Source organism: Lissotriton helveticus, chromosome 5_1, assembly GCF_964261635.1.
Source record: "Lissotriton helveticus chromosome 5_1, aLisHel1.1, whole genome shotgun sequence".
Classification (NCBI taxonomy): domain Eukaryota; kingdom Metazoa; phylum Chordata; class Amphibia; order Caudata; family Salamandridae; genus Lissotriton; species Lissotriton helveticus.
This window is the reverse complement of record NC_136065.1, coordinates 154829483-154854703: the sequence shown is the minus strand read 5'-3', so window position 1 is coordinate 154854703 and position 25221 is coordinate 154829483. Positions and strand designations below refer to the sequence as shown.

Here is a 25221-nt window from a genome sequence, read left to right as displayed (position 1 = left end):
TTTCGGCCATTACAGTATTGCACAAAAGGAAACCAGACATGCACTTTAATTTGCAAGTCCATTTATCATATGAAAACATTCTAATATTTTACTTAATAGAGCAATGCTATTATCCGATTGTTTAATTATGTCTTTTATGTTTCTCTTAGGGTCCCTTGGGTAAACCGGGTCTACCAGGTATGCCAGGAGCAGATGGACCTCCGGTAAGTGTTTTCGGTTTACTGGGAGGATGGTAGAAATCTTCGGTGAAGGAGGGAGAATGTCTTAATTTATAGAAGTTATGCAACTGGGTTGAGTGATTAGAGGACTCAACCCTGTGCAACATATACTGCTAGGGATAAAAAAAAAAGACTTTTGGTATTAGAAGGAATAATTACCACTGTAGGCATTTGAAAAGTAGTAACTCTGTGGCTCCTCAGGACAAAGAAGGGGTAAAGTATCAAATAGGCTAAGATAACATCTTTAAATACAATATTAGGTATCCTACATATTAGTAACCTGCGTTCCTTCATTGCAAAGTTCTTAGGCTCCTCATAGAAAGGGCTGAATAATAGTATCATTCTCTTCCCATAATTTGGCAAAACTCATAATTTACCATGTTGAAGATATTGCCAAATTATATGTCAGATACATGTCTGCCACCTCATTCACATTTTCTACTGAAACCATAAAAGTATTTTTGAGTTGTTTCTTTCATCCAATTATGTAAAATACCCTAGGGATAATTCGCTTATTCACATAATTGTTTTTTGTAAATAGTACATTTGTAATTTACTTCTCCTAAAAACAAAATTAGATTTTTTTCTTCTGTCATTTATTTTTTTTAAAGAAAAACAATTTCCCTATTTATTGAAATTTTTCGTACTTGTTGATTTTTGGCAGCGAATCAGAGCTGTGCAGTTTAATTTGGGAGGATTTCATCTAACACTCTGTTCAATTTGTAAAGTATTTGTTTTGGTTGTGTGTAATCTCTAATAGGATAACAACCCTACAAGTACTGTTGTTCAAAGCATAGCAGGTTTTGTTGAACAGTTCATAGTAGACAGACTAATCGTTAATTCGATTTTTGATCTCGGGAATTCCAGCCTTTTCCTGTATTCACTGGTATGGACTAAAGTTAAAAAGCAAAAAAAAAAAAAATCTTTTGTAAAAATCGCTCATCTAAAAAGGTGCTAGTGAAAGAAAATTGTGAATTTTATTCTACAAAATGATCTTCCCAAAAACATTATTCACTTTAACAATGTGTTGATTTTTATATTAATCTGTTATTAATTTTTTCTGCCTTTTTTCAAATTGACTCCATTCAGCAGCGCTGGTTTACTCTTCCAAATGAGTTTTTCTTTCCTTTGCATTCTGCAACTTGTAGTTCTATAATATGCCATTCAACATCAGGGCTATACCTGCAAGAATGCAATGAAAAGATATGGACTCGATGAGGTACTCGCTTGACTCATGAGAGTGCTGTTTCATGACAATAAATCAAATGAAACATATTTTGTAAAACTGGCACTATAGAGATTGATTATAAAATGGGGATACCTTGATACAGTACTAAATGCTTCATGAGACATCTTGGATCTCATCATTGCTTCAAGATAAATTAACACAGGGTATTTTTGTTACATCATGGTGTACTAAATATCTTACCTCTGTGTACCTGCAGGGACATCCTGGAAAAGAAGGTCCCTCTGGAGAGAAAGGTGGTCAGGTATGTCTGAAAATTTGTATTTTAACATTGTGCACTTATTGAGTAATGTGTGTGAATTAATGGGAAACAGAAACTGAGAAAACACACTGGAGGAAACCAAATCATGGAAAACTAATTTTAACCCCTTTGCTGCTTCTGTCGGCCAATAGCCGTCACAAGCACTACCTCGGTAGTGCTGAACACGTCCGTGGCCGACACGGCCCAGCTCGCTTAATAGAACGTTCCGAACTGGCGCGGAACATTCAAAGCAGCAAACGGGTTAAGGAAAGACAATTTTAAGGAAATACAAAATAAATAAATGGAAACATTTTAGAGGGAAGATAATTTTAGGGAAAAATCCAAATTACATTAAACTTGTGTGGGGGTTTTGAGTTCAGGAATGGGTAAGGTACAGGGTGATGATAGGTTTTTAGGGGTCAGAAATAATTGCCGTTTGGGCACAGAAAGTGGGGTTTAGGGCTCAGAAATGGGTGGAGAGTAGGGGTGGTGAGTGGTTTTTAGGGTCCACGGATAAGTGATTTTAGGTGTATGAGGTGTTTTTAGGTTTTGGGGATGGGTGCAGTGTAAGTGTGGTGAGAGTTTTTAGGGTTCATTGATGAACGAAGTTTAGAGCTGGTGAGGGTTGTTAAGGTTCAATAATGGGTATCAACTGGGGTGGCAAAGAGCTTTTAGAGTTCAGGATGAGGTGGAGTTTAGGGTGGTAAGGGGTTTTAAGAATTGAGGGATGGGTGCAATTTAGATGTAAAAAGGGATTGATAGGGTTCAGGGATGAGTAGTTTAGGGTACTGAGGAGTTTTTATGGGCCATGGTTGACTGGTGTTTAAGGGCAGTGAGGGTTTTTAGGGTTCATGAATGGTTGGAACTTGGGTGTGGTGAGGTGTTTTAAGGGGTATGGGATGGGTGGGGTTTAGGCATAGAAAGGGGTTTTTAAGGTTCAGTAATTGATGGAGTTAAGGGGAGTGAATGATTGTATGGTTCAAGAAGGGTGGATTTTTGAGGCAGAAAGGGCGTTTAGGCTTCAGGAAGGAGTGTAGTTTTTGTGTATTGAGGGTCTTTGGGGGCAGGGATTATTGATATTTAAGAGTTGTGAAGGGTCAGCGGTGGATAGTATTTATGGGCGGTGATGGGTCAGCGAATAAAAAATATCAGAAGTCATTGTTTGACAATGTAAAATATATAAATATGAAATAATGTTTCAGGAAATAAAGCACTGCAGTACATAACTCCGATAAAACTGTTACTGAAAGTTAGACCTCGAAAGATGCATTAACACTTAAAAAATAAGCATTCAAAAGCCAATTTCAACCAAAAAATGTGTACTATCAATTAGCTTCTATGAAAAGGTAAATGTCATTCATTCTGAAAATTTCCATTAAACAGTTTAGATGAAATGGTTTCTTAGTAATGGCATTTCATAAAATTATTTTTACTATAAAATCGCATACAATTTCATCTCTTGAAGGAACACTCAGGAATATTTCCAAAAGTTGATTTGTAAGCTTCTCTCTCCTCCAAGTCCCAACACCATTCTCAGCGCAAGAGGGTGTTGCTTATTTTCTGCAGCTAGAGTATATTTTCTACCCTAGCAGCAGCTTTCTCAATGAGAACGGAGGGTTTCCAACGCGAGCGGTCACGACAGCCAACGTTGAGAAATCTGACCACCCGCGTTGAGAAATGTCACGGGCGGTAGATTTTCCTCACTCGCCAAGTTGACATTGGTGAGTGCCGGTGATTAAAAACCTCCATTCCGTGTTTTTTGCAACTCTGCATGCTCTGCAAAATGTGAAAAGCTCTGCAAAACGTCATCAACAGAGTTGAGTTCACCGACCAGGCCTATCTATTTACAGGCTTTTCGTCAAGCTCTTGTAATATTAAGTACCAGAAAGTTCATGATTATTTGTCTGTAAACCCTGGTTCGCCATTTAGCATATGTAAATTAAATAAATAACTAGCATTAGATAAACTGCTCAACAAGATGGCGCTCTTATAATACCAGTAGTTTTGATAAATGACTTTGAGTTAAATGGAAATATTTTTTCACGGTGTATTATGAGTTGTAAAGCAAACTGAGAATGCATCTTGCTTCTTTGTTGTGCTGTGCATATTGAGAACACTCAGTAAAAAATAAAAATACTATGGAATCAAACAGTCTCACATAATAGCCTGTCCCAGTTTTTCATCTTATATTACTAGGCACATTGGGTAATATAGTTTCTATTTTCCCACTATATGTCCCTACTTACACGTCCCACTATTTTCTGTGGTGTTGGCTGTAAACAGGGACTAACTGTTTGACCCAGTTCCTACATTTTTCAGGGCCACTGCTAAATCTAACTTTATACCAAAAAGACGACGGTGTATATTCTTGAAAAGACCTGTATCCTTAGCAGCTACTAGTTGTACCTAAAAACAAAAACACAGATGGACCACGCATCATGATTGTGATCTTATCCTTACAACAACTTGTAGCTGGCTGAAGCTGTCACCGTCCTGATATGAGGCCTGTTGACCAGTATGTGCTAAGCAGGATAAATTGTCACTCATCTGAGTGTATTGCCGGATCCCTGAAATTTCCTGAATACCCAGGTCTAAGCCCTGGATGTGCATTTACAAATCATTGTTTAAAGAAGTATTAGTCTAATTGTTGCAACCAAAGTAAGTGAAGACTAAATCAAATAAAAGTCCAGGACTACAAACAAAGTTTCCTGTTGAAATAGAACAATCTGTGTACCCTAGAAGCACTCCTCTAGGCGCTTAGCAGCGGATCGAGACATCTTGTTGTGCTGCCCTACGTCAAAGCAAAAGGGCAGGAATGCACCGTATTTATCTAATACGGTGCAGTCCTGCCCTTTTCCCCTCCACGTAGGCACGCTTGTTCCATGATGCAAGGGTGCCTCCGTTGCATGCAGGATTGGTTTTGTGCAGGAAGTGGCACCTTCCTGCACACAAACAATCCTTAAGGAGGTGTTTTCCTCTTTCTTCAAGTACTGCAGAGTGCAGCACACATAGAAGGAGGAGAAATAAACATATTTCCCCTCGTTACGCCTATGGATTTGGTGCTTTCCCAGGTTTGCATGATTTTGTAAATCTGGGGCAGCATCTAAATGCATGGGTGTTGCATGGGAAACCCCACCGCAATGCCCATGGAATGCCTCATGGGTGCAGAGTAAGACAACACAGAGTTGTGCTGCATAGCCTTACACAAGTTTTATAGGGCCTCTCAAGGCCACGCAGGTTGGCTTTGCGTGACTTCATAAATCGTAATCCGAGCCCTTGGTCATGCATGTACCACTTTATGTGATACAAAAGTGATGCAAGGGTCTCATAAATAAGCCACTTAATATGCCAGAAGAGGTACGTTATTAAGAACCGAGGAGGAAAACCAATAAGTTCTCTAAGAAAATCTCTCGGAAACATTTTGTTCCCAGCGCAGGAAATCAGAGTTATTCCTGGCAAAAATGTTCTTACCAGCCCCAGACTTCAGAAGGTTGTGACTAGGACTGGCCGTGGGGGCTATATGGCTAGGTCAAGGCAGCTCATCCTGCTCGAAGACCTGTGTGATAGCTTGCAGCCTTGTACGGTAATGCCAGCGTGCCGAATGACCAGCTCAGCCCTGCTGACCGAGTCACCTCCTGTGCAGGAGGTGTCTAAAATGGTTTACATAAAGAATGTTTTGGCTGCTACCTTGACGAAACAGGACTACTCAACTTTTTACTCCTACAGACTCATCTCACCTATTCCCACTGTGCCTTCAGCACCCCATCCATAACAGTGACCCCTCAAGAGTCCAAGACAGCCCAGTGCATCAGCACCCCTCCATACATCACCGCAGCTTGTTCTATTTCGCATAATAAGATCACCAAAGCAGGCACAAAATTATGCATTACCTAATACAAGAGCCTAAAATAAATATATAAATACGTAAATAAATGAACAAACAAACAAGCAGGCACCTATACTGAACCGGATTTTTACTCAACAGGCCCACATAAACTATTTCATTCCTATTGCCATTCTGAGAAAATGTTAAAGGCAGTTACCTTTAATAACAATGATAATAGTAACATTAATAAAACTAATAATCACAGAAATCACAGTTGTAATGCTGGTAATAATAAAAGTAATTGTAACAATTTATATAAGGTACACACACACACACAAAACACACACAGTCATTTTAGTAACATATGAAATGTCTATTGGTATATTAAATAAAAGGGGGTCATATTTGAGGGTGGGCAAAATGAACGCAATTTGCTTTCATATAATTACGCAAACATTTGGGTAAAATATGCAAAATTATGCACAATGCAAACCCAGCATTTGGTGCAAGATTTTCAGTGGGAAATGCATCATCGTGTCAATTTTTCATGCAAGGAGGCACCTTGCGCTAAAACAAAAGCTGAGCAACAGCCACTCGCGACCTCATTGTTCCCACGCTCTATGGGGCAGATTTTTAAGTTATGTAACGCAGGCAAAAATGCTGTGCTTCATTGTGTGTCAGGGAGGGAGCAGGAGAGCGCCATATCCTCAGAGATATAGCTCTCTCTTCCCCTCTCCCTAGTGCCAGCACTGATTTCAGCTGCCGTGCACCAGGCACACACCACAGCGCCGTAGTGCTAAGGTGCGTGCCTGAGTCTACCATAGGTTTTTACCATTCCTGTACAAAATACCATTCCTAGACAAGTTCAAACACTTTTCCCACTTTGAATGTGTGCCGCACAGTGTATCATGAATGCAAATTAGGAAAAGAAAGGAGAAACTAGAACATTTCTCCTCTTAATGCCGCCTTTCAGATGGCGTTACCCTTTGTTGCTAAACCCTGTCTACAATTGTTTGCAGAAAGGATTTTGCATCAAAAAGCATGAGTGGTTGCATGGGAACGCCCGTTTACCACCCATGTAACGCCCCCTTGACGCTAAGTAACACAAAGCAATGCTTTATGCTGCTGTGCGTTAGTTATAGGGAACTTTCCTGAGCAAAACAAGTTTTGCACTGGAAAGTTAAATAGAAAAAACATTTTGTGCTGGTTAGCGTCACTTTTGTAATGCTAACCCAGAGCCAAATTTTGAAAATATATACCCCTAATTTTGCAGTGAATTGCGGCATAAGTACGCAATGTGGTGTAATGGTGCAATTTTGGGCAAGAAGTCTAATGCACAATTCCTAAAATTACATCGGCGTAATTAAAATCTGACCCAGACCTAGTGGTATTCCCCTGTACAGTAGCGCTGCTTATTATCAGACTAAACATAATAAAGGCGGACTAGCGGTGCCTCGATTAAACCATTCATCAAAAAGTCAAAGGTGGATTTCTCAATCCACTAGGCTATCTCGCAACCTCAAGTGGCGTGAAGACCTCAAATCACAAGGCAGATCAGAAGAAAAAGAATGAAGCCTCAGATTGACCCTCAGAATGTTTTCAGGTGAACGTCAGAGGGTTTTTGAAAATGCTTCAAATGCAAAAACTCTGTGCTCTGGGGGAAAACAAATCATCCTGACTCTTCCAACTACCACCCTTTGGCCACATGATGGCAGTGCTGCACTTTGATTCAGGAATTATAATGGCAGCAGTCTTTGCTGCAGAAAAATGCCCCTGGAAACGACAGGAGAGGAGGAATAAATCGGATAAAGGCATCTAACATTTCACTCAAATATTGTGCCGGCCACGCCCTAAAATCGAAGACTGTAACATTCCCGTTGCATCCGCCCTTTCGAGCTGTCAGCCAGAATAACCAATTAATCATTTCTCCGTGAAATGTGAAAATTAACTTTTGCGAACCTTTCCCGTTTTAGACCACTCTTATGAAAACGATCTCAAACTACTAAACACATATAAAGCCACTATCGCGAACAATTTGCTTTTATTTTGGCACAATCTAACTATATTGAATATATAACATATAACAATAAGGTAAACTTAAATCACATCTAAATAAAAACCTTGGAAGTTTTCTCCAAAGTTTTGCTTTTACAGGATTCGAACTGTTTTGCACGATTTTTAAAAGTAAGTAAAGAATTAATAAAACACGATGCTGGGTATTATTTTGTCACGCTCCAATTAATGTGCAGATCGATAGACACTTTCTAACTCGTATTACAAAGAGCTCGTACTCTGGGTGCTTACACCAGTGGTCATCACAGTTCCTCTAGAAGCGTAGCGCTTCGTTTTAACAAAGACAGCTTCTATGTGCTGACAAAATAACAAACATAAATTTAACTCAGGTGCAGCCTGGAAAGACACTCTTGCCCGATTTCACGCAGAAAAAAGGTATTTTTTGAAAAGCAAAGAATTGTGATTGACTTTCAAGAGACAGTGAGAAATGTGTTAATTTAAGAACAGAAAACCGTATCCCCCAGAAATGTCTCTCAAGCCCATATGTGACTGTGAAGACCACCATTCTTTTTTTGCGTACAATGCCCATCGATATACCAATGTTACAATACAATACATGACAAAGCGCTGTGAGGGCAGTCATGTTACTAACTACACACCGACAAACAATAAAAACAAAGGGCCTCATTTATGAAAAGTGACGCATCGCTGCGTGGAAACAGCGATGCGTCACTTTTTATTGCGTCCTCCTTGCAACATGCTGGATGCATCATATTTACATTATGGCGCATCATGTCGCAAGGAGTTACAGATATGCCCATTTTCTGATGTATCTGTAGGCGCAAAAATGACGCATTGCTGGAGTGTGTCACAAAAAATGACGCACCGGCGGCGCAAAAGTGACGCAAGGGCTCATAAATAAGCCCTAAACTGTGAAGTTTGCCTTGGCGAACAGCTGCACACACGTTATCATAAGATGAGTTAATTTCCATTTCACCTGTTGACGGGCTCAAGGGAACGACGGCCTGTTGGAAAGGGGAGAGTGTCAAAAGTGACAGAGCAGGAGGATCTGGGGAGAAATGTGTGCAGGGGCAAGCGTTGGTTGGAAAAACAGGCATGTGCTACGGCTGTTGCGCTATTTTGAAAGAGTCTCCCCTAGAGATTTAAAAAAAACAAATCCCTAAGAAAAACAAAACAATTATAAGCCTTTTGCTTTGACTTCTCTAGATTCCTGCCTCAATATTAAGAGCCAGTGGGACGATGTGTTGTGTCGGGTCTGTTGTGTATGTGAGGCACATCAAGACAGACAATTGGTGAAGAGGACACTCTTCCCTCCCCCCACAGCTGTCTGTCAGCCGTAAGACAGCACATCTCTATTCCTGCCACATCCCATTCGCTGATGAGGTTTGTAGATGTCAATACTCTCTCATTAGCCGCCTGTCAGCCTTGATTGTGGTTCACAAGAACATGGCAGGGCGGGAGTGTCCTGTACAAGAGAGAACTGACGCCTGGTGACCAGTGGGGGCTGACCTCCAGCTGGAGGCGTGGGGGCTAAATCCAGGGAGCCTGTAGGATTGTCACCAGGGATTCTCAAAGGGAAGAACGTGTGAGGCCAGCTCCAGCTCACAAACAACACTGAATGCATTCACTTTTGGCTTGGAGTGAATGGGGTCCTGGCGTATAAAGAGTGCAGGCAAAAAAACATATAAACCTTGAAAGACACCATCCAATGGGCAGCCACAGACAAAGTGCACTGAAAGAAGAGTGAAGCTAGCGTCCTTGTCAGTGTCCCCAGTGCCACTCGGGCTGGCGCCTGCATGAAGTTTAATGGTGTGTTTTGAATTGGATTTCAAACTACACTTCACCGTAGAGTCAGACACCAGAGACAATGTGTCAATGCTTTCCGGGGTGCAGCTACTGCAGGATGTGTGGTTAAACCTTGTGACTGTGTAATCACTCATGTGACTGTGCCTTCACTCGTGTGACTGCGTAATCACTCGTGTGACTACGTATTCAATCATGTGACTGCGTATTCACTCATGTGACTGTGCATCCACTCATGTGACTGCGCATTCACTCATGTGACTGTGGATTAACTCATGTGATTGCGGATTCACTCATGTGATTGCGGATTCACTTATGTGACTGTGGATTCACTCATGTGACTGCGGATTCACTCATGTGACTGCGGATTTACTTGTATGACTGTGTATTCACTCATATCCATAATCACTTGTGTGCATGTGTATTCACTAATGTGACAGCGGATTCACTCATGCGACTATATAGTCACTCATGTCCATATTCGCTTGTGTGACTGCGTATTCAGTAATGTAACTGCAGATTCATTTGTGTAACTGTGTATTCACTCGTGTAGCAGCATATCCACACATGTGACTGTGGGTTCACTTGCATGACTGCATATGCACATGTGTGACTGTGGATTTACTCCTGTGACTGTGGATCCACTCGTGTGACTGCGGATTCGATCATCTGACTGCGTATTTACTCATGTGACTGCACATTCACTCATGTGACTGTCAATTCACTCATATTACTATGGATTCAGTCATGTTGCTGCAGAATTACTCATGTGATTGCGTATTCACTCAGGTGACTATGGATTGACTTGTGTGATCGTGTATTAACTCATGTACCTGTTCCCTTGTGTGACTGCGTATTCACTCATGTGACTGCAGATTCATTTGTGTGACTGCGTATTCACTCCTGTGACTGCATAGTCACTTGTGTGACTGCGCATTGTCATGTGACTGCAGATTCACTCATGTGATTGCATATTCACTCATTTGACTATGTAGTCACTCATTTGACTATGTATTCACTCATGTGACTGTGGATTCACTCATGTGACTGCGTATCACTCATGTAACTGCATTTTCAGTCATGTGAATGTGGATTCACTCATGTGACTCCAGATTCACTCACGCGACTACAGATTCACTTGTGACTGTGGATTCACTGTTCAAACAAATTACTCTCTGATTATCATGCAGATAAGCCATTGAGCCCTAATTTGCTACGGATCCATACCGTTACTGTTGAAGACACTGTACCGTGGTGTTCTTTGTGTGTTACACCGAAGATGTAACTTCTTGAACACTGCTGAAATCTGTAGCTGATTGTCATAAAGGTGCACCTCTTCCCATGTATCTAATGTGATCATAATCACAGAATATATCGCTGTTCCACACTCAGGACCACATTCATGCCTCAAGCGTTCCAGTGCAAGCGCAGATGGAGATGTTCGTTTTGATGTAAATGATTGTACTTTGGGAGATCCTGTTCCAGATTGTTCACTGGCCTCATCCTCTTCTGTTTGTTTACAGGGTCCAGCTGGTCCTCAGGGCCCCATCGGATATCCGGGACCTCGTGGTGTCAAGGTAAGCATTGCACTGCCTCCAGAACCGGCTGCAGCTACCTAGTTACAGCTTGCTCGCACCGTAACTAAATATGGCGAAGTCAACTTATGGCATGAGACGGCTATCTCACTTACTAATATACTTGTACAACTTAACATGGCGACTGGGCAAGTAACGTACCACAAAGTCTACACATATCACTTTAAGAAAGTCTGCAACTTGCGCAACCTCGATCTTTCTGTGTTTCTATCTGCTTGTTCATTCATCAGTCCCGCTACAGACCACACACACAAGCCATTGATCTATCTGTCCATCCATCCATCTACTTGCGGGCCAACCACCAGGCCCATCCATCAATTGATCTGTCTGTCCATCCATCCATCCATCCATAAATTCATCCATCCATCCATCCATCCATCCATCCATCCATCCATCCATCCATCACCAGTTGGCCAACTGGTCCCTCTGTCCTTCCGGCTAGCCATTGATCCATCCACCTATTAATATGCGTGCTGGCTGGCAGGCTCGCCCATCAGTCCATCCATCTGGCCTTCCACTAATCCATCCATTTATCCATCTATCCATGTTGCTTTTCTTCACCCAACATTTTATTTTACTAAGGCTTGTTAGGTGTATGAGAGTAATGTGACTTTTCAAATTAAGGGACAAGACCAGAATGAACTGAAAATTGTCGATAATTTTAATTTTTCAGTATTTTTAATTTTCGAGAACAACGAAAGATCTCTTAATACAATTCTGACTCTACTTCGACAAAATTTACCAACTTTCAAAAGAAATATACATTTTGAATATTTGGTCAGTATTGGATAAAAGGGGCAAATTATCAGACTTACATCAGAGCCTTGGATATTAGTTCAATGTTTTTCTTAAAAAACACTTGTATGGTCTTCTAGAAAACACTTTTATTTAGATTTCAGCAGTGGGTATTCATTGCGTAGTCCTTTTCATTTGAATCCACGTCTTCATTCTAAAGTCTGGGCCCTCAGTTTCCTAACAGCATAAGTTCACCCACTAAAATTGTTAAGATGAATGATCGCAGTTTATCAGACCCTCTGAAGCCAGAGCCAACGACTGGCCTAGCTATCTGCCAACCAGCAGACACTAGTCTTGCCAGCACTCCCAACAGGTCCATTCTCCCCTACTGGTGAGGCCACCAGAGAACAGGCCCGGTGTCACGAGTCACGCCGTCTATTAAGGCCAGTTGCATTCATGAACTTACGCCATGTACCCTCTGGCTAAAATATGCTTTGAAGCCAGTACTCCTACAAAAGCACTAAATGAAATAGCATGAACAAAAATAGCATCGAATTTGCAAAAATAAAGATATGGTCATCAAAGTTTAACCAAATGTATTACTGTACAATGGAAAGATGTTTCAGGTATAAATATAAAACATGCACAGGTATAAAGGACTTGTAACACTATATTTGATAGTAATGAAGAATTGAGCAAGTATGAAATTGAATAGAGCCTGAAAAAAACAGGTTTTCAGCGCAAAGAAGTGAGGCACTGTGATGCACATTGATTTGCCCAGGATCACAGGTGACAAAGTGCCAAAATTGATGAAGTGACAACTCTGGGATTACAATTTAGGTCTCCCTGTTACTGTGTGCTCTTAATCATTTAGCACATTGTGCAAATGGTATTAGGACATTGGGATGTTGGGAGCTCCATTGAAGTCAATGAAGTGTCTCAGGGCTAATAATGGCTGATATAAGCTTCAACATTCCACTGTTTGTCTTATAAAGCCTGATATCCCTTCTGCCTCAGGCTACACCTGTGGTTTAAGGCCCTCGTTATAGGCCCTCGCTTGCTGCTCGGGTCTATAACTTGGGTTTAGGGCCTTTAACAGCCAGTATAACCCTCGTCAGCAGGCTATAGGGCCATAAGAAGGAAGCGGACGAGAGAGAGACATGGTAATGCCACTGTTTGGATACCTAGACTAGGCAGCTTATGCAGAAGGTCCAGAAGGTATTTCCCTGAGCTTATGATGGTGTTACCAACTAGTGAAGATCAGCTAATGAGGCCTTCAGGGTGGACATAACCTACCTTCTGTCCATCTTGACGACATTCTGCTCCTCACGCCATGGCAAAAGTCACAGGTGGTGGGATGGCAGAAGGAGAAGGGCAAGGCACCTCCCAAATAATGACATCTGTCAGGATGTATGGTTAATAGACCACCAGCCTCACTTCAAATCACTTAGCTTATGATAAACCTCATTTCCCTCTGAATACTTCCAGCACGCGGTTTAAAATGACTGATCTGCGCAGCACAGTGAAACAAACTTCAACTCAAAGGGCAGATCCACTGATTATTGGCGCAGTGCAGCACAGCAACAAAAGGTGCTGCATTGTGCTGTGGGAAAGGCAAAATCTGCACCATATCTACAAAGACATGGAGTCAGAACTGGCATACTTTTGTCTTTCATTTACAGACACCCTTGCACAATATTGAAAGGGTCCATGCGTTCCCGTCCAGCATAGGTTATATACTTAACGGGACCCTTCCAGTATAAAAACTATAAGCCAAATGTATGACCCCGTTTGCATGGTGGTGCAAGAGCGACACAAACCTCAGGTCATAGTTTTGATGCCATGCAGAACCACTTTATGTGGCTTTGAGTGGCGTCAAAAATATGGAGTAACACAATGCAGCACACATGTCTGCACTGCGCTACACTGCCCTGGGTAGAAGTTCCATGGGCGTTGCGTGGGCGTTCTCACACAGCTCCCACAGCCTTTTTCATGCACTCCCAGATATACAAGCCCTTGCAAATCTTGGAATGTGCCGAAAAGATTCGCCTCCCCAGGAAAGGCGGAACAAGGAGAAAATTCTTTTCCTCCTTGTTTTTTCCTCTGTCTATGTGTCCTGCATTCGGATGTACGTTAGTACAATGCGATCTTTTCGATCGCGGTACTTTACAACGCTTCCTTTACAACGCAAGTCTTTACAACGACTTGCGTTGGTGTGCTTAGATTGTGGATTATTATAATTTTATATTCTAACACCAGCCCACGTAACAGTAGGGAAGGTGTTGGAATATAAAATTACAATATTCCTTATACAACAGCACCATCCAGCGCAAGTCGTAGTAACGACTTGCGTTGTAATGGCACCGTTGTAAAGGTACTGCGGTGTAAACACCGCGTTGTAAACAATGTTCCCGCACGCATTCTGCATGTTAACCTTCCCAAAACTCTCTTCACCCTGGATGCATATTTGAGATCAAAAGTTCTCTTGTTGACCTTTTCTTTCAGGCTTCTTGGCTTTTCCTTGCTCCTAGTGCTTCGAAGTGGAGGGTGGTATAAGTAGTCTATAACCAAACAATAACATCATGGGGGATACTAAGGCAGAAACATTGACACAACAGCACCAACAATGTCACAGGGTCAACGCAGTCACTGGCACACCGCCACAGGAGCACCACCAGTGACATGGGGGTCTGACAGAGGTGCAGCAAACAAAGGGTAAATGGTACTCGTTGACTTACGAGGACTCTGGCAAATGAACACTATCACTAGTGGCCAGATGTACATAAAAGTCAGTTTGCGAGTTCCTAATTGCAAATGTTTGCAATTCACAATTTTGAAATTGCAAACACCTTTGTACAATTGTGTCTTCGACACATTTTGCGATTCCCAGTGGGTTGCAAATAGATGTACCTCATTAATATTCATGAGTTAGGCTTCGCTTTGCAGCTTATTGGGAATGGCCTGCACTCATACAGATGATGACCTGCTGGGGTCAGCAGACCACCATGTCTGTGCTTGCTTTTTAAATAAAGCAATTTTCTTTTTGTAATGCAGCCTGGTTTCCTAAACGGAAAACGGAATTCGAAAAGCTACCTTTTCATTTTTTAAGAGTAGGCAGTGGTCCGTGGTTCCACTGCCTGCTCTTCAAAAATGTTGACACCCACATTCACAAAGGGGAAGGGGTACCTTGGGGACCCCTTCCCATTTGTGAATGGGTTACCACCTACTTGAAGTTGGTGGTACTGCGAGTGTTTTGCGACCGCATTCCTGTCGCAAAACATTCCTTCATACCAGTGCGACTCGCTACCCTTAACACGCCCCCTTCCTAATAGTGACTCGCAAACCCTTTTTGGGATTCGGTAAAAGCAAATAGGGTTTGGTACATCAGAGAATGTTTTTTTCTGGTCGTAAATGGCCTGTTTGCAAGCAGAAAAAAGCTTTGAACATCTAGCCCTAGGAAACTAGCACAGGCAAATTGACACCAGAATTGGGGACACTGAAATAGGAGCAGTAATACTGAAACACAGACACAGTGCGCAAACACTAACACTGGGACACTCGCGTGGGGCAGTTTCACTGGGACTCTTGGACAAGATTGCTAGTACACAGGGTTACTACTGATGCTATAATAATGACACCAGGACACAATACCAGGCTAGTGACACAATATTGAAACACCCACACAGGTACTCCGACAGGGAGAATCCAGCACTAGTGTACTGGCATGTGGATATTGGCAGGGAGCGCTGACACAAGGGTAGTGACGAGGCGAGCTACCGACTGTCCCAGCCCCTGCCTCTCGGCGCCCCCTTGATGCTCTTGACTGAGTGTCCTGGGGGTCCGAAGCGTTTTCTTTGAAAAAATTAGAGTGTTCAAAGCAGGCCGGTCACCTGAATACTTCAGCTAGGAATAATGGAATAGGACTCCGGTTCTATTTTGTTGGTTTTCGGAACTGGGGCCACTGGGGACTAATGACACTGGGACATACACACAAGAGAACCAGCGCATCGGTGCTAATACTAACATGAGGATGTTAACGTGTGTGTAGTCACACTAGAGCAATGCCATATTTGAAGCATTGACACAAGGGCACTGACACAGAGGCACTGACAAGGGGATATTGACTTGGGCACCGCGACACTGGAACGCTGACAGAGGGCACGCACATTGACGCTTGGACAGTGGCTTGGGGCAGACACTCGGAGACAAACACAGGCAACAAAGGTACTCATACTAACATACTGATGCTTTGCACAACACCAGGACAGTGACACAACACAGCGATACTAGAATCAGCAATACTAATATCTCAACTTGGCTCCACCTCACGCCTCTTTCTTCCACCACCTTATGCTACAGGTCTTGTTTTCTTACTCTTGTTGTTTCTTTTTCCTTCCTGCTTCCCACCCTTGTCACTGTTTTCCTATCTTAACTTTCTACCTTCTTTCTCTCATACCTGCCTTTAGTTCTTTTAGTTAGGGCCAGTGAGCATTGGATGTTGATCATGCCAGGAATAAATTGAGAGGATCAAAAACATTTCTAGCCTAGTGTGTTATCTCTCTTCCTCTGCCCCTGTCTCTCCCCCTTACTTTTTTCGCTCTCTCTCACACCGTCCTTCTCTATCTTGCTTTATCCTTTCTCTCTCTGTCAGTCCCCTTCCTTTTCTCTCTCATTGTCTCTCCCTTCCTCTTTCTTCTCATAATATTATCACTGATTTTGCTTTTTGTGGTCATGTGAGTTTTATCCTCAAGAGAGTTATATGCTCTAATATTAATGTTTGTCTTGTTCTGCAGGGTGCTGACGGTATCCGGGGTCTGAAAGGTACCAAAGGTGAAAAGGTGAGAATAATACAGTTGTAATTATCTATTTGTTTTAGAAATGGTGCTACTGCTCAGCAAGAGAGAATGTCGCTATTCAGAACTTGGGCAATGAAAGGCTGGTTACAGAGACCAGCTTTGAATGGCAAAGCCATACCCAACAATGAGGAGTCTGCCTACCACCAACACTTTAAATGGAAATGGTAACGTGCTGGTACTCACTGGCCACAGTAGCTGTTTTCTGCTGAGAAGTGTCGGTCCTCTCTCATCACATGGATTGCATCAGTGCTGAAAGGTGCAGGTACTCTCCCTTTCACATTAATTAATGCAGGTACTCAGTTCCTGCCTATTTAAAGCACTGCCTATCATGGTGTCTTAAAGGGGTCATCAAGTGAAGAGAAAGAAACTTTCCTTTTACCCAGTCCTGCATCACTAACAGTTGGTAACAATGACCATTCTAGAAAGTCCCTCCCTTTAATATACTCTTGTTCTGCGCTAGTCCCATCTCTCTCCAGTGCCGCAACAATTTAAAACACTGAGACTCTTATTTACAAGCCACTTGCTCCGTTGGTGCATAATTGTTTTTGACGTACCCGTGGCGCAGAGGCAGGTCCATATCTATGAGGCTGCACACAGCCACTTTGTGTGGCTTTTCATGGCCTTGTAGATATTAGGCAAAGCAGCATAAGTCGCTAATTTCTCTTAATCTGAGTCAAAGAGGCTTTCCATGGGCATTGCGGTGGGTGTTCCCATGCAACTCCCATGGATTTTGATGTATTCCCAGATATACAAGGACTTGTAAACGGGAACGTGTCAAAAGCTTTCACCTCCCCAGGGGAGACATAATGAGGAGAAATAACTTTATTTCTCCTTGTTTTGTCCTCTTTCTTTGTGTGTTGCATTCTGCAGCACACATAGAAGCAGGAAAATAAATCCATTGATTGAGGAAGATGTCTCTTCGTGCACAAAAGCAATCATTCCTATAATGAAACACCCTTGCACCATGGTGCAAGGGTGCCTGCGTTGGCGCAAGGCAGCCACTTGTTCACCAGCGCAGTGGATGGTGACAGGAATGCACTGTATCTCATAGTTACGGCGTATTCCTTTTGATACAGGGCGGCACAGCAAAGTGACTTGCTGCACTGCCCTGTGTCAAAAACTAGAAACTGTGCCCCTTGATATTTAAAAGATTGTAAAAAATCAAATCACATTATGCCATCTGGATATTTTCCTCTGGGGAAATATATTTGCACCGGATCGACCTCACGCAGAGCTGGTTCATACACGACCTTCTGTTGTTGGACTCCAGGCGATGTGCACTTGCTATGTCTGCACATGCATGAAATCCGAGGTGTTTCATTATCAAGGCCATGTGGCTAGTGTGAAGATGTCCGGTAGCGTGCTGTGCGTGAACACGTAAAGCTGTTTGAGCTTGATTTGGCTGTCAAGAAATTGATGTTGAACCCAACAGTGAGTGAGATAACAAAAGCTGCCTGATTGAACCCTCAATGATTGGGCTTCAGGGCAGTACTTAATTTGTAAATAAATAAATGTCAGGGCTCTTGTCTAGAGGTCACTGCAGCTTGCACCACAAATTTCTCCTGCCAGTGCTGCCAATGGCATTGCAAGCACAACTACTCACCCTCACAAATATTTCAGGCCCTCAAAGCTATTCAAATGTCTTGAGCAGCAGGTAATAGGCATTTTAAATTTATATTAAACTACTAACTGTTGTTGTGGTCATCTCTAAATTATCAAGACAGCGCCACCTTGTGGCAAACTGTCATAAGCGCCGGTGTTGGCAATTAAGTTGCTGAGTTGAGCACCGGAAACCACTGGCTCACATTAAGCACTGCTTCAGGGAAACATTAGGACAAGGGTGCTGTTTCTGAAGCAAGCGCGTCATGTCTTTGTGTGTTTATTCTCTTTTTATGTGCTTGTGAAAACAGCCATGAGGAAAAGGAATGACAAGTGACATAGTAACAACGGGACAACATTTCTTAATAGGTAGAAGACCCGCGAAATCAAAACCCTTTAAAAAATTGCTAATTAAAGCACAGGACCGGTCTGGCTTTCAAATCATCTTTTACAATAGACAATGAAATGGAATAAGTTTGCGGTTAGTTGGTGTGCTGGAAAGGAAGGTAGTTGCATGGTCATACCAGTTCCAGACGGTGCTTGGCATTGACATGTGCTTTACCTTGGATCGGGTGAGTGGCGATGCCATGAACTGTCATGCAGTGTAATGGTTTGTGTCCCTGCTGGTGCTGCCAACTGGAACCTGCTTGGAAATTCGGGATACCATCCTGGTGGGGCACATTAGAGCTGATTTACCTGTAATCTGTAACTAGAGCAGAGAACCTTCTTTAACCCTAGTGCCTGATGAAGGTCATTTAATTACAGGACGACTCTGCATCAACCCTGCTGCCCTTTCAGAGATAATCTCCAACTCACAACAGGAAATGGTGTTGTAGTGTAGAATATATATATATATATGTATATATATATATATATATATATATATATATATATATATATATATATATATATATATATATATATATATATGCACCCTTTGACTGTAGGCAGTAACCTATCTGTAGGTGGAAAAAATCAATAACGTGTTGGCAATGCAATGTCACTCATATACACTTAAAGATGGTGCCTATGGTGTTCCAGAGAGGTTTTGTCCTTTGTCTATGTCTAGTGATGTTAAGAAACTTTATTGACATGTCAAACACTGAGTGTCATTGACACTGATGAAGGCAGTACGCCGAAACGCGTTTGTGCGGTTCCTGGACAATAAACCTGTAGATTGATTTACCCTCCTGAGTGCTGTGATTTCTGGGAGAGAAAGCGGAAATAGTGAGCAGAATATATATATATATATATATATATATATATATATATATATATATATATATTACAGCTCCCGTGTTACTGAACACACCACACTCACGGGGGTTTCACAAACAGGCGTTTATTGGCAGCAGCGTGCTTGATAGCTCACAGGTCCATGTGTAAGCCTCTGGAAAATTCAAAAGGCCGAGGAATCGTCTCTATGCTTTCCGACGCGTTTCAAAGGTCCATGCCTTCTTCCTCAGGGATAGACGAACTTGACGTATGGTCGCAGGTACGAGTTCACTATTAACAAGATGACACGCCCCCCCAATGGGCGGTGCTGATGCCGCAGTGTCTTGTGGAACTGGTATGCTGTCTTTATTAAATTGCATATTGCTTTCCTCATCCAGGTCCTGTGCCGCTGTTAGTAAACTCCTCTGAGCACCCCCTCGCCTGCCACTGGACAACCTGGATTTCGAAGACAGGAGCGGTGTATATATATATGTGGGAGGGGTGCGTGTGTGTATGAGTGCATATTCATTCCATGCCAATGAAAATAAATGGGACCCAATAACATGGTATTTAGAGCAAATGTCCTAATATACAAACAATTACCACACTACATACACAGGGGATACTCAGGGCCTCATTTGCAAGAACAGACTCATCAATGCGGTAAAGCAGCGATGCGTCAGTTTTACTTTTGCCTGCCTCAAAATAGGTTATGGCACCATGGATGCTCCGTATTCACAATATGGCTCTCCATGGCGCATGGTCCTAAGGAAACGTCAGAAATGCTGACGTATCCATGGGAAGGATGCTTCAAGGCTTCCTGCACATATGTAGAGCATTGCTGTATTTGGCCATAAAACTAATGCAAACTACAGCAATGAGAAAAAAAGAGGTGATGCATCAGTTTTAACTGACGCAAGTAGCCTACTGTATGGGGACCAATGTACTGGATTGTGAAAAGGTGAAAAACTCACAGTGCACTCTATCACATTGGTCCTGGATGTCACACATACAAGTGGGTATAGTGTACTTGTGTGTGCCACTATGCCTATGTATGTGTGACATAAGCGATTAATGGTGTGTAATGTGTGATTTACTGTATTACCTAGCTCATGTGTGCACTTACCTGTTGAGGGGATGAGACTTGATTGCAGATTACACTGTTGCAAATCACTTCAGCTGGTCAAATTCCACTGCACCAGCCAATGCATCATTCCTACACCTGGGTTTTAGAGGCTGTGGGATTTTGACGTATTGCAAGCGTAGCGGGCAGCTTTCGAACAATGCATCACTTTTCATAAAATGTCATTAATAGTAATGCAACGACAGTGCAAGGCGACTCTGGGGGATAGTAAATGAGCCCCTCAGTGTGTATTGTATCAGGGATTGCATGTTACCTTGTCTTTACGTAGCAAACAACCTATTTATTGTCATGGTGCACCTTCTATGTGATTATACAGTTTTACTTGAATTTGACTCTTTCGGTTAAATACCTTTTGTAAAAATAAATATACATGAAGAAAACGTCATGCCATAAAGCATGTATGCAGATGCACAGAGTGTAATATGCTGTTTCTGAACCTTGTGCCCATCCCACTCTCAGCAATGAGAATAGATTGCATAATACACTCTAATCGTCTGCATATATACTGTAAATGTGTGATTGAATTGATTGTTTAGATTCTCTGAAAATTTTCAATATTCCCACAAGTTTGTGATTGCACACACAACATACATGCACAGAGTTGCCTTGAATGTACTTTAAAACTGGAAAAACTTGAGAAAATAAGATGGCTGCATTTATTGAAGGAGCTTTAGCATCAGTTTTTGCTGATGGGAATGGACACATATTTACTATGCTGGAGTGTGGTATTACCACACACTATTTTAGCTGGAAAAAAATGTTAAATGTGTGGTAAGGCTCTTGCAGCACTTTACTCGAGTTCTGAAAACTTCCAACTACATCTAAAAGAGGGCCAGCGTGTTGCTCGGTACTTCATAGTCTTTGAAGACGCTCACGGGTACGACTCTCTTGAGAGCGTTCCCTCTCCTAGTTTTGCACCAGTAGGGTGAAGGTGGCATTCCTGGTTTGACACCAATGTTTCTAGTTTTCCCCTGCTTCCCTTGAGCTAACTCTCTATTAAAGGAACCATCCGCTGTTTGATGTCACAAATGCATCCCAAAGCCCCAGCTGATATATTCAAACAAATGAACATTCTAGAATGCCTATTGTTGGTGATTGTTCGAGATACCGCGTAGGTAAAGAGAATTGCTTCTTTTTCTCTACATTGGATGGCACATTTACGTTGGCCGTGTGAGCGGTACGGTCTTCTTTGTGTGCTCGCGCTCATCTCCACATCAGAAGAACAAGCCATACTAAGAATAGTCCTCCCAGAGAGCACAAAGCACACATGGGTTTCCAAGGCAACAGACTTGCCCTGGTTTTGTGAGGCTTTCAGATGTGTTCCACACTGTCACATTGCCTGCCTTCCCCAGTACAACTCCACTGGTGCTGCTCCCACCGGCCAGGCGTGTGACAGCCCACGGAGAGGTTGCGCTCTGCCAAAATTGCTTTTTGACTGCGCCAACTGATTTGCATATATTTTTTTTCTCTCTTCACAGGGTGAGGATGGCTTCCCAGGATTTAAAGGTGACATGGGCATCAAAGGAGACAGAGTAAGCATTGTGATGTTGCATGAACCTGGGATGAAAATCGCATTGTAAAGAAAAGTGTTGCACACTATGAGCGGGCTCTTAAATGCAGTTCTTGCCTTTTGTGTATAACTCTACATTTACCCTGTTTCAAAGTTCTCTCGGTTTTCGATAACTAAGGATATTTGTCCAAAATCACACAGTAAAAGGAAAAAATAAGAGAGAAAATATTATTCGCCCAGAGTTGCACAGTAATGCCCACAAGTACTGCAGTGAAAGTTACTTGCATCCGGCCACACAACGAGTTCAACAACTAATTGACATTCGTTTATTGTGCCCTTGATCAAACAATCACTTAAAAAAAGTAATCGAACTTAGGTGGTTTGCCTATGCTCACACAATAAGGTAATACAAAGATAAATAAAGTAAGCTTGGTTATCCAAGGTGATAAAGAAAGCGAAAATAGGTAACAGGACAAAGTTTATTTGCCCAACACCATACAATAAAGTCAATAAGTAAAGTGAACTACTTTATTTTGCCAAGACCAGCAAGGGACCAAAGGCAATTTGCCCAATAGTAAGGTTAGTCTGAGAAACAGGAGTCAAAACTCAAGTGGCCTGTGTCAACAATGGGCAGCTTAGATACTAGACCGTATGTCCTATAGTGTCAGGGTCCAAGTTGGCTGATACTTTAATGGAGTATTGTCTATTGTCTGAGTTCAGAATGAAGCCTCACCCTCCACTGGCTATTATTAGAATCAAATGTTTTTGCTGAATTATTTTCTTTGCTACTAACATAAAAAAGGGAGACTACAAAACATGACTTTTTAACAGAATGGAAGTTAGCAGCCACTTGAGTTTGACCCTTCCGAATGAAGCAGTGTTTTCTGCCACTACCTGATTAATAGATCAGAAAATAAGGTTGATTATGTAAGATATACAACAAACTCAATAGTCTAAAATACAGACTTTATCACTATCTAACTCAAAGGCACTCATTTTTTGGTCTGGCTTGACAGCACAGCTGTCGCCAGACCTTATGTGATCAACTTGAAAAAGAGCTTTCAGTGCTACAGAGAGGCCTTTGCTCTACCCACATGTTAATGGACAGGAGGAAATCTTTTAATTGGGAAGAAGGTGTGAGCTCTAAAGGTAAAAGAGGTTCCCCATCATGAAGATGTTATTTTTTTTATCCAACAGTCTGATCCAACAGCAGTATGGCTGCCTAGAGAATACTCTCTAACTCGCAGAAAGTCTCAATATTTGGGGCACACAGGTGACACTGTAATGCGGTTGACCCCTTGCCTGTGGGGCTAATTCCCCCGCCGTGCTGGGGGGCGAGGTGTGGCGCGCACAGCACCCCGGTGCTCATGGTGAGCTCGTCACAGCCACACCCGTTTCTTCAGAACGTTCAGCACAGCAGGGGAATTAGCCCCGCGTGCGAGCGTTCTGACCGTTATGACAAGCTCATCTCGTCATGAGCACACGGCTACAGTGGCTCAGCATGGGAGGGGTTAAAGTGTCTTACATAAGTAGATCATTCACTGTATTTGTTTTTCTGTGACAGCAGCACAGATCCCCTTCCCTTTCCATCATATACTTTAGACTTCAGAGTGCAATTGCAAATTTGAGAGCAGTATAGGGTGGCCAGGGCTACGCTAATCTACATGCATTTTAAAGTCTGCCTTTACTGTCCAACTGTCCCTGAACCTTATGCGATCAACGCAAAACAGCAAGCCAATCATCAAAGCTTTTGCCTTTATCAGTTTATTATGCCATGTTTCTATAAAGGGCAGTAGGTCTGATGTATTTATTATGAAAATCATATGTTAAAGCCAATAGAAATTTCACAGTGGATTTTTATTACTCTTATAAAAGTTTGTAAATAGGTATTTTCTTACATGCCACCTTACAGATCACCATAGCAGGCATGACTTTTGGTGTCGGTGTCCAACCACAGAGACCATGGAATATAAGCTATGCACTACAATAATCCTTATTAGTCTATGTTAGAATAGATAATATTTTGTGTTGCCCCATGTAATGTTATGACTCTATGCCTGATGGTTGCCTTGTGGGAAAGCTTAAGCTTAGTAAAGCAGTCCAGAGTTGATTCTGGTGATAACAGCTATAGTCTTGATTGGTTCACTAGGAAAAGGTATCTCAGATGCCATGGGTTGGATCTGTATATTATTCTCTGGACCCCTGCCAGATCCCCACCCCAGAGACAAAATTCACGATTTCATGCAGACACCTTCCCCCCTCAGTAACTGATCAACGGTCTGCGACCTAAATCGTGGTCATAAACCATTGATACATACTATTGACACTCATGATTCACAGGGGTACACACCTTTGATGCTCTCGAATAATTGCAATTTGAAATGGATTAAAAAACATTTTGTGAGTCTAAAAGTCTTTTCCACAATGCAAAATGGCTTTATTACAAAAGGAGCCCTTTTGCAGTTGCAAACTGTGTACCCTGCCCCCAAAATATTAAACGAGGAATCAATCAGTCCAGCACTCTTCATTTTCTGAAAGCAATTTTTCACTTTTTGGCCATTTCATATCTAGCAGCCGAATGTATTCTTCTTAAAGACATCCTATTTAATCAACCAACATTTTAGAAATTTGCAGAGATGAGATCCAAGGGGCTTTAGAATTGAATAGTCATTTTTGATTGGGAATACTTAACCTTCTCTTATTGGTTTGCAGGGCGAACTTGGTCCCTTTGGTCCAAGGGGAGAGGATGGCCCTGAAGGCCCAAAAGGTCGCAGCGGTCCCTCGGGAGATTCAGGTCCACTCGGTCCGGCAGGAGAGAAGGTAAGGTGTCATGCTACAGACTTTAAAGACTTCTACTGCTTTGTCCTTCTTTATATGCCCAATTAAAAGAAATGACTGCCAAAGAGTTACAGAATTACATCTTACACAAAGAGATGCATTACAAAAGATTCGCAGAGTTACAGCTTACAAAAATATCTAAATACAAATGAATTCAGGTCAACTGCTCAGAATAATAATCACAAATAGCTACTAAAAAACATCTCATGCAAAATAGTTACTGAATAATTTACTCAAAATATCTACTCCTCGCAGTAGAAGTTAGTGAAATAAGTGGATTGTTATTTGTTTTTGATTGGGAAGAAACTCATAGTTCTCTTGATGCTCTTTTAGTAATTCACCATAGATCCTCCACCTTTTT

General features: G+C 42.1%; 1 protein-coding gene across 2 annotated transcripts in view; it reads left to right on the top strand.

Moving 5' to 3' along the window:
* COL5A1 (collagen type V alpha 1 chain) overlaps positions 1–25221 on the top strand; it is a 523191-nt gene that overhangs the window by 377257 nt on the left and 120713 nt on the right. For both annotated transcript variants that reach the window (XM_078641937.1, XM_078641938.1), the window contains exons 25-30: positions 150–203; positions 1664–1708; positions 10892–10945; positions 16492–16536; positions 21991–22044; positions 24735–24842. In XM_078641937.1, coding sequence (XP_078498063.1) covers positions 150–203; positions 1664–1708; positions 10892–10945; positions 16492–16536; positions 21991–22044; positions 24735–24842 — 360 coding nt within the window. The remainder of the gene's footprint in view (positions 1–149; positions 204–1663; positions 1709–10891; positions 10946–16491; positions 16537–21990; positions 22045–24734; positions 24843–25221) is intronic.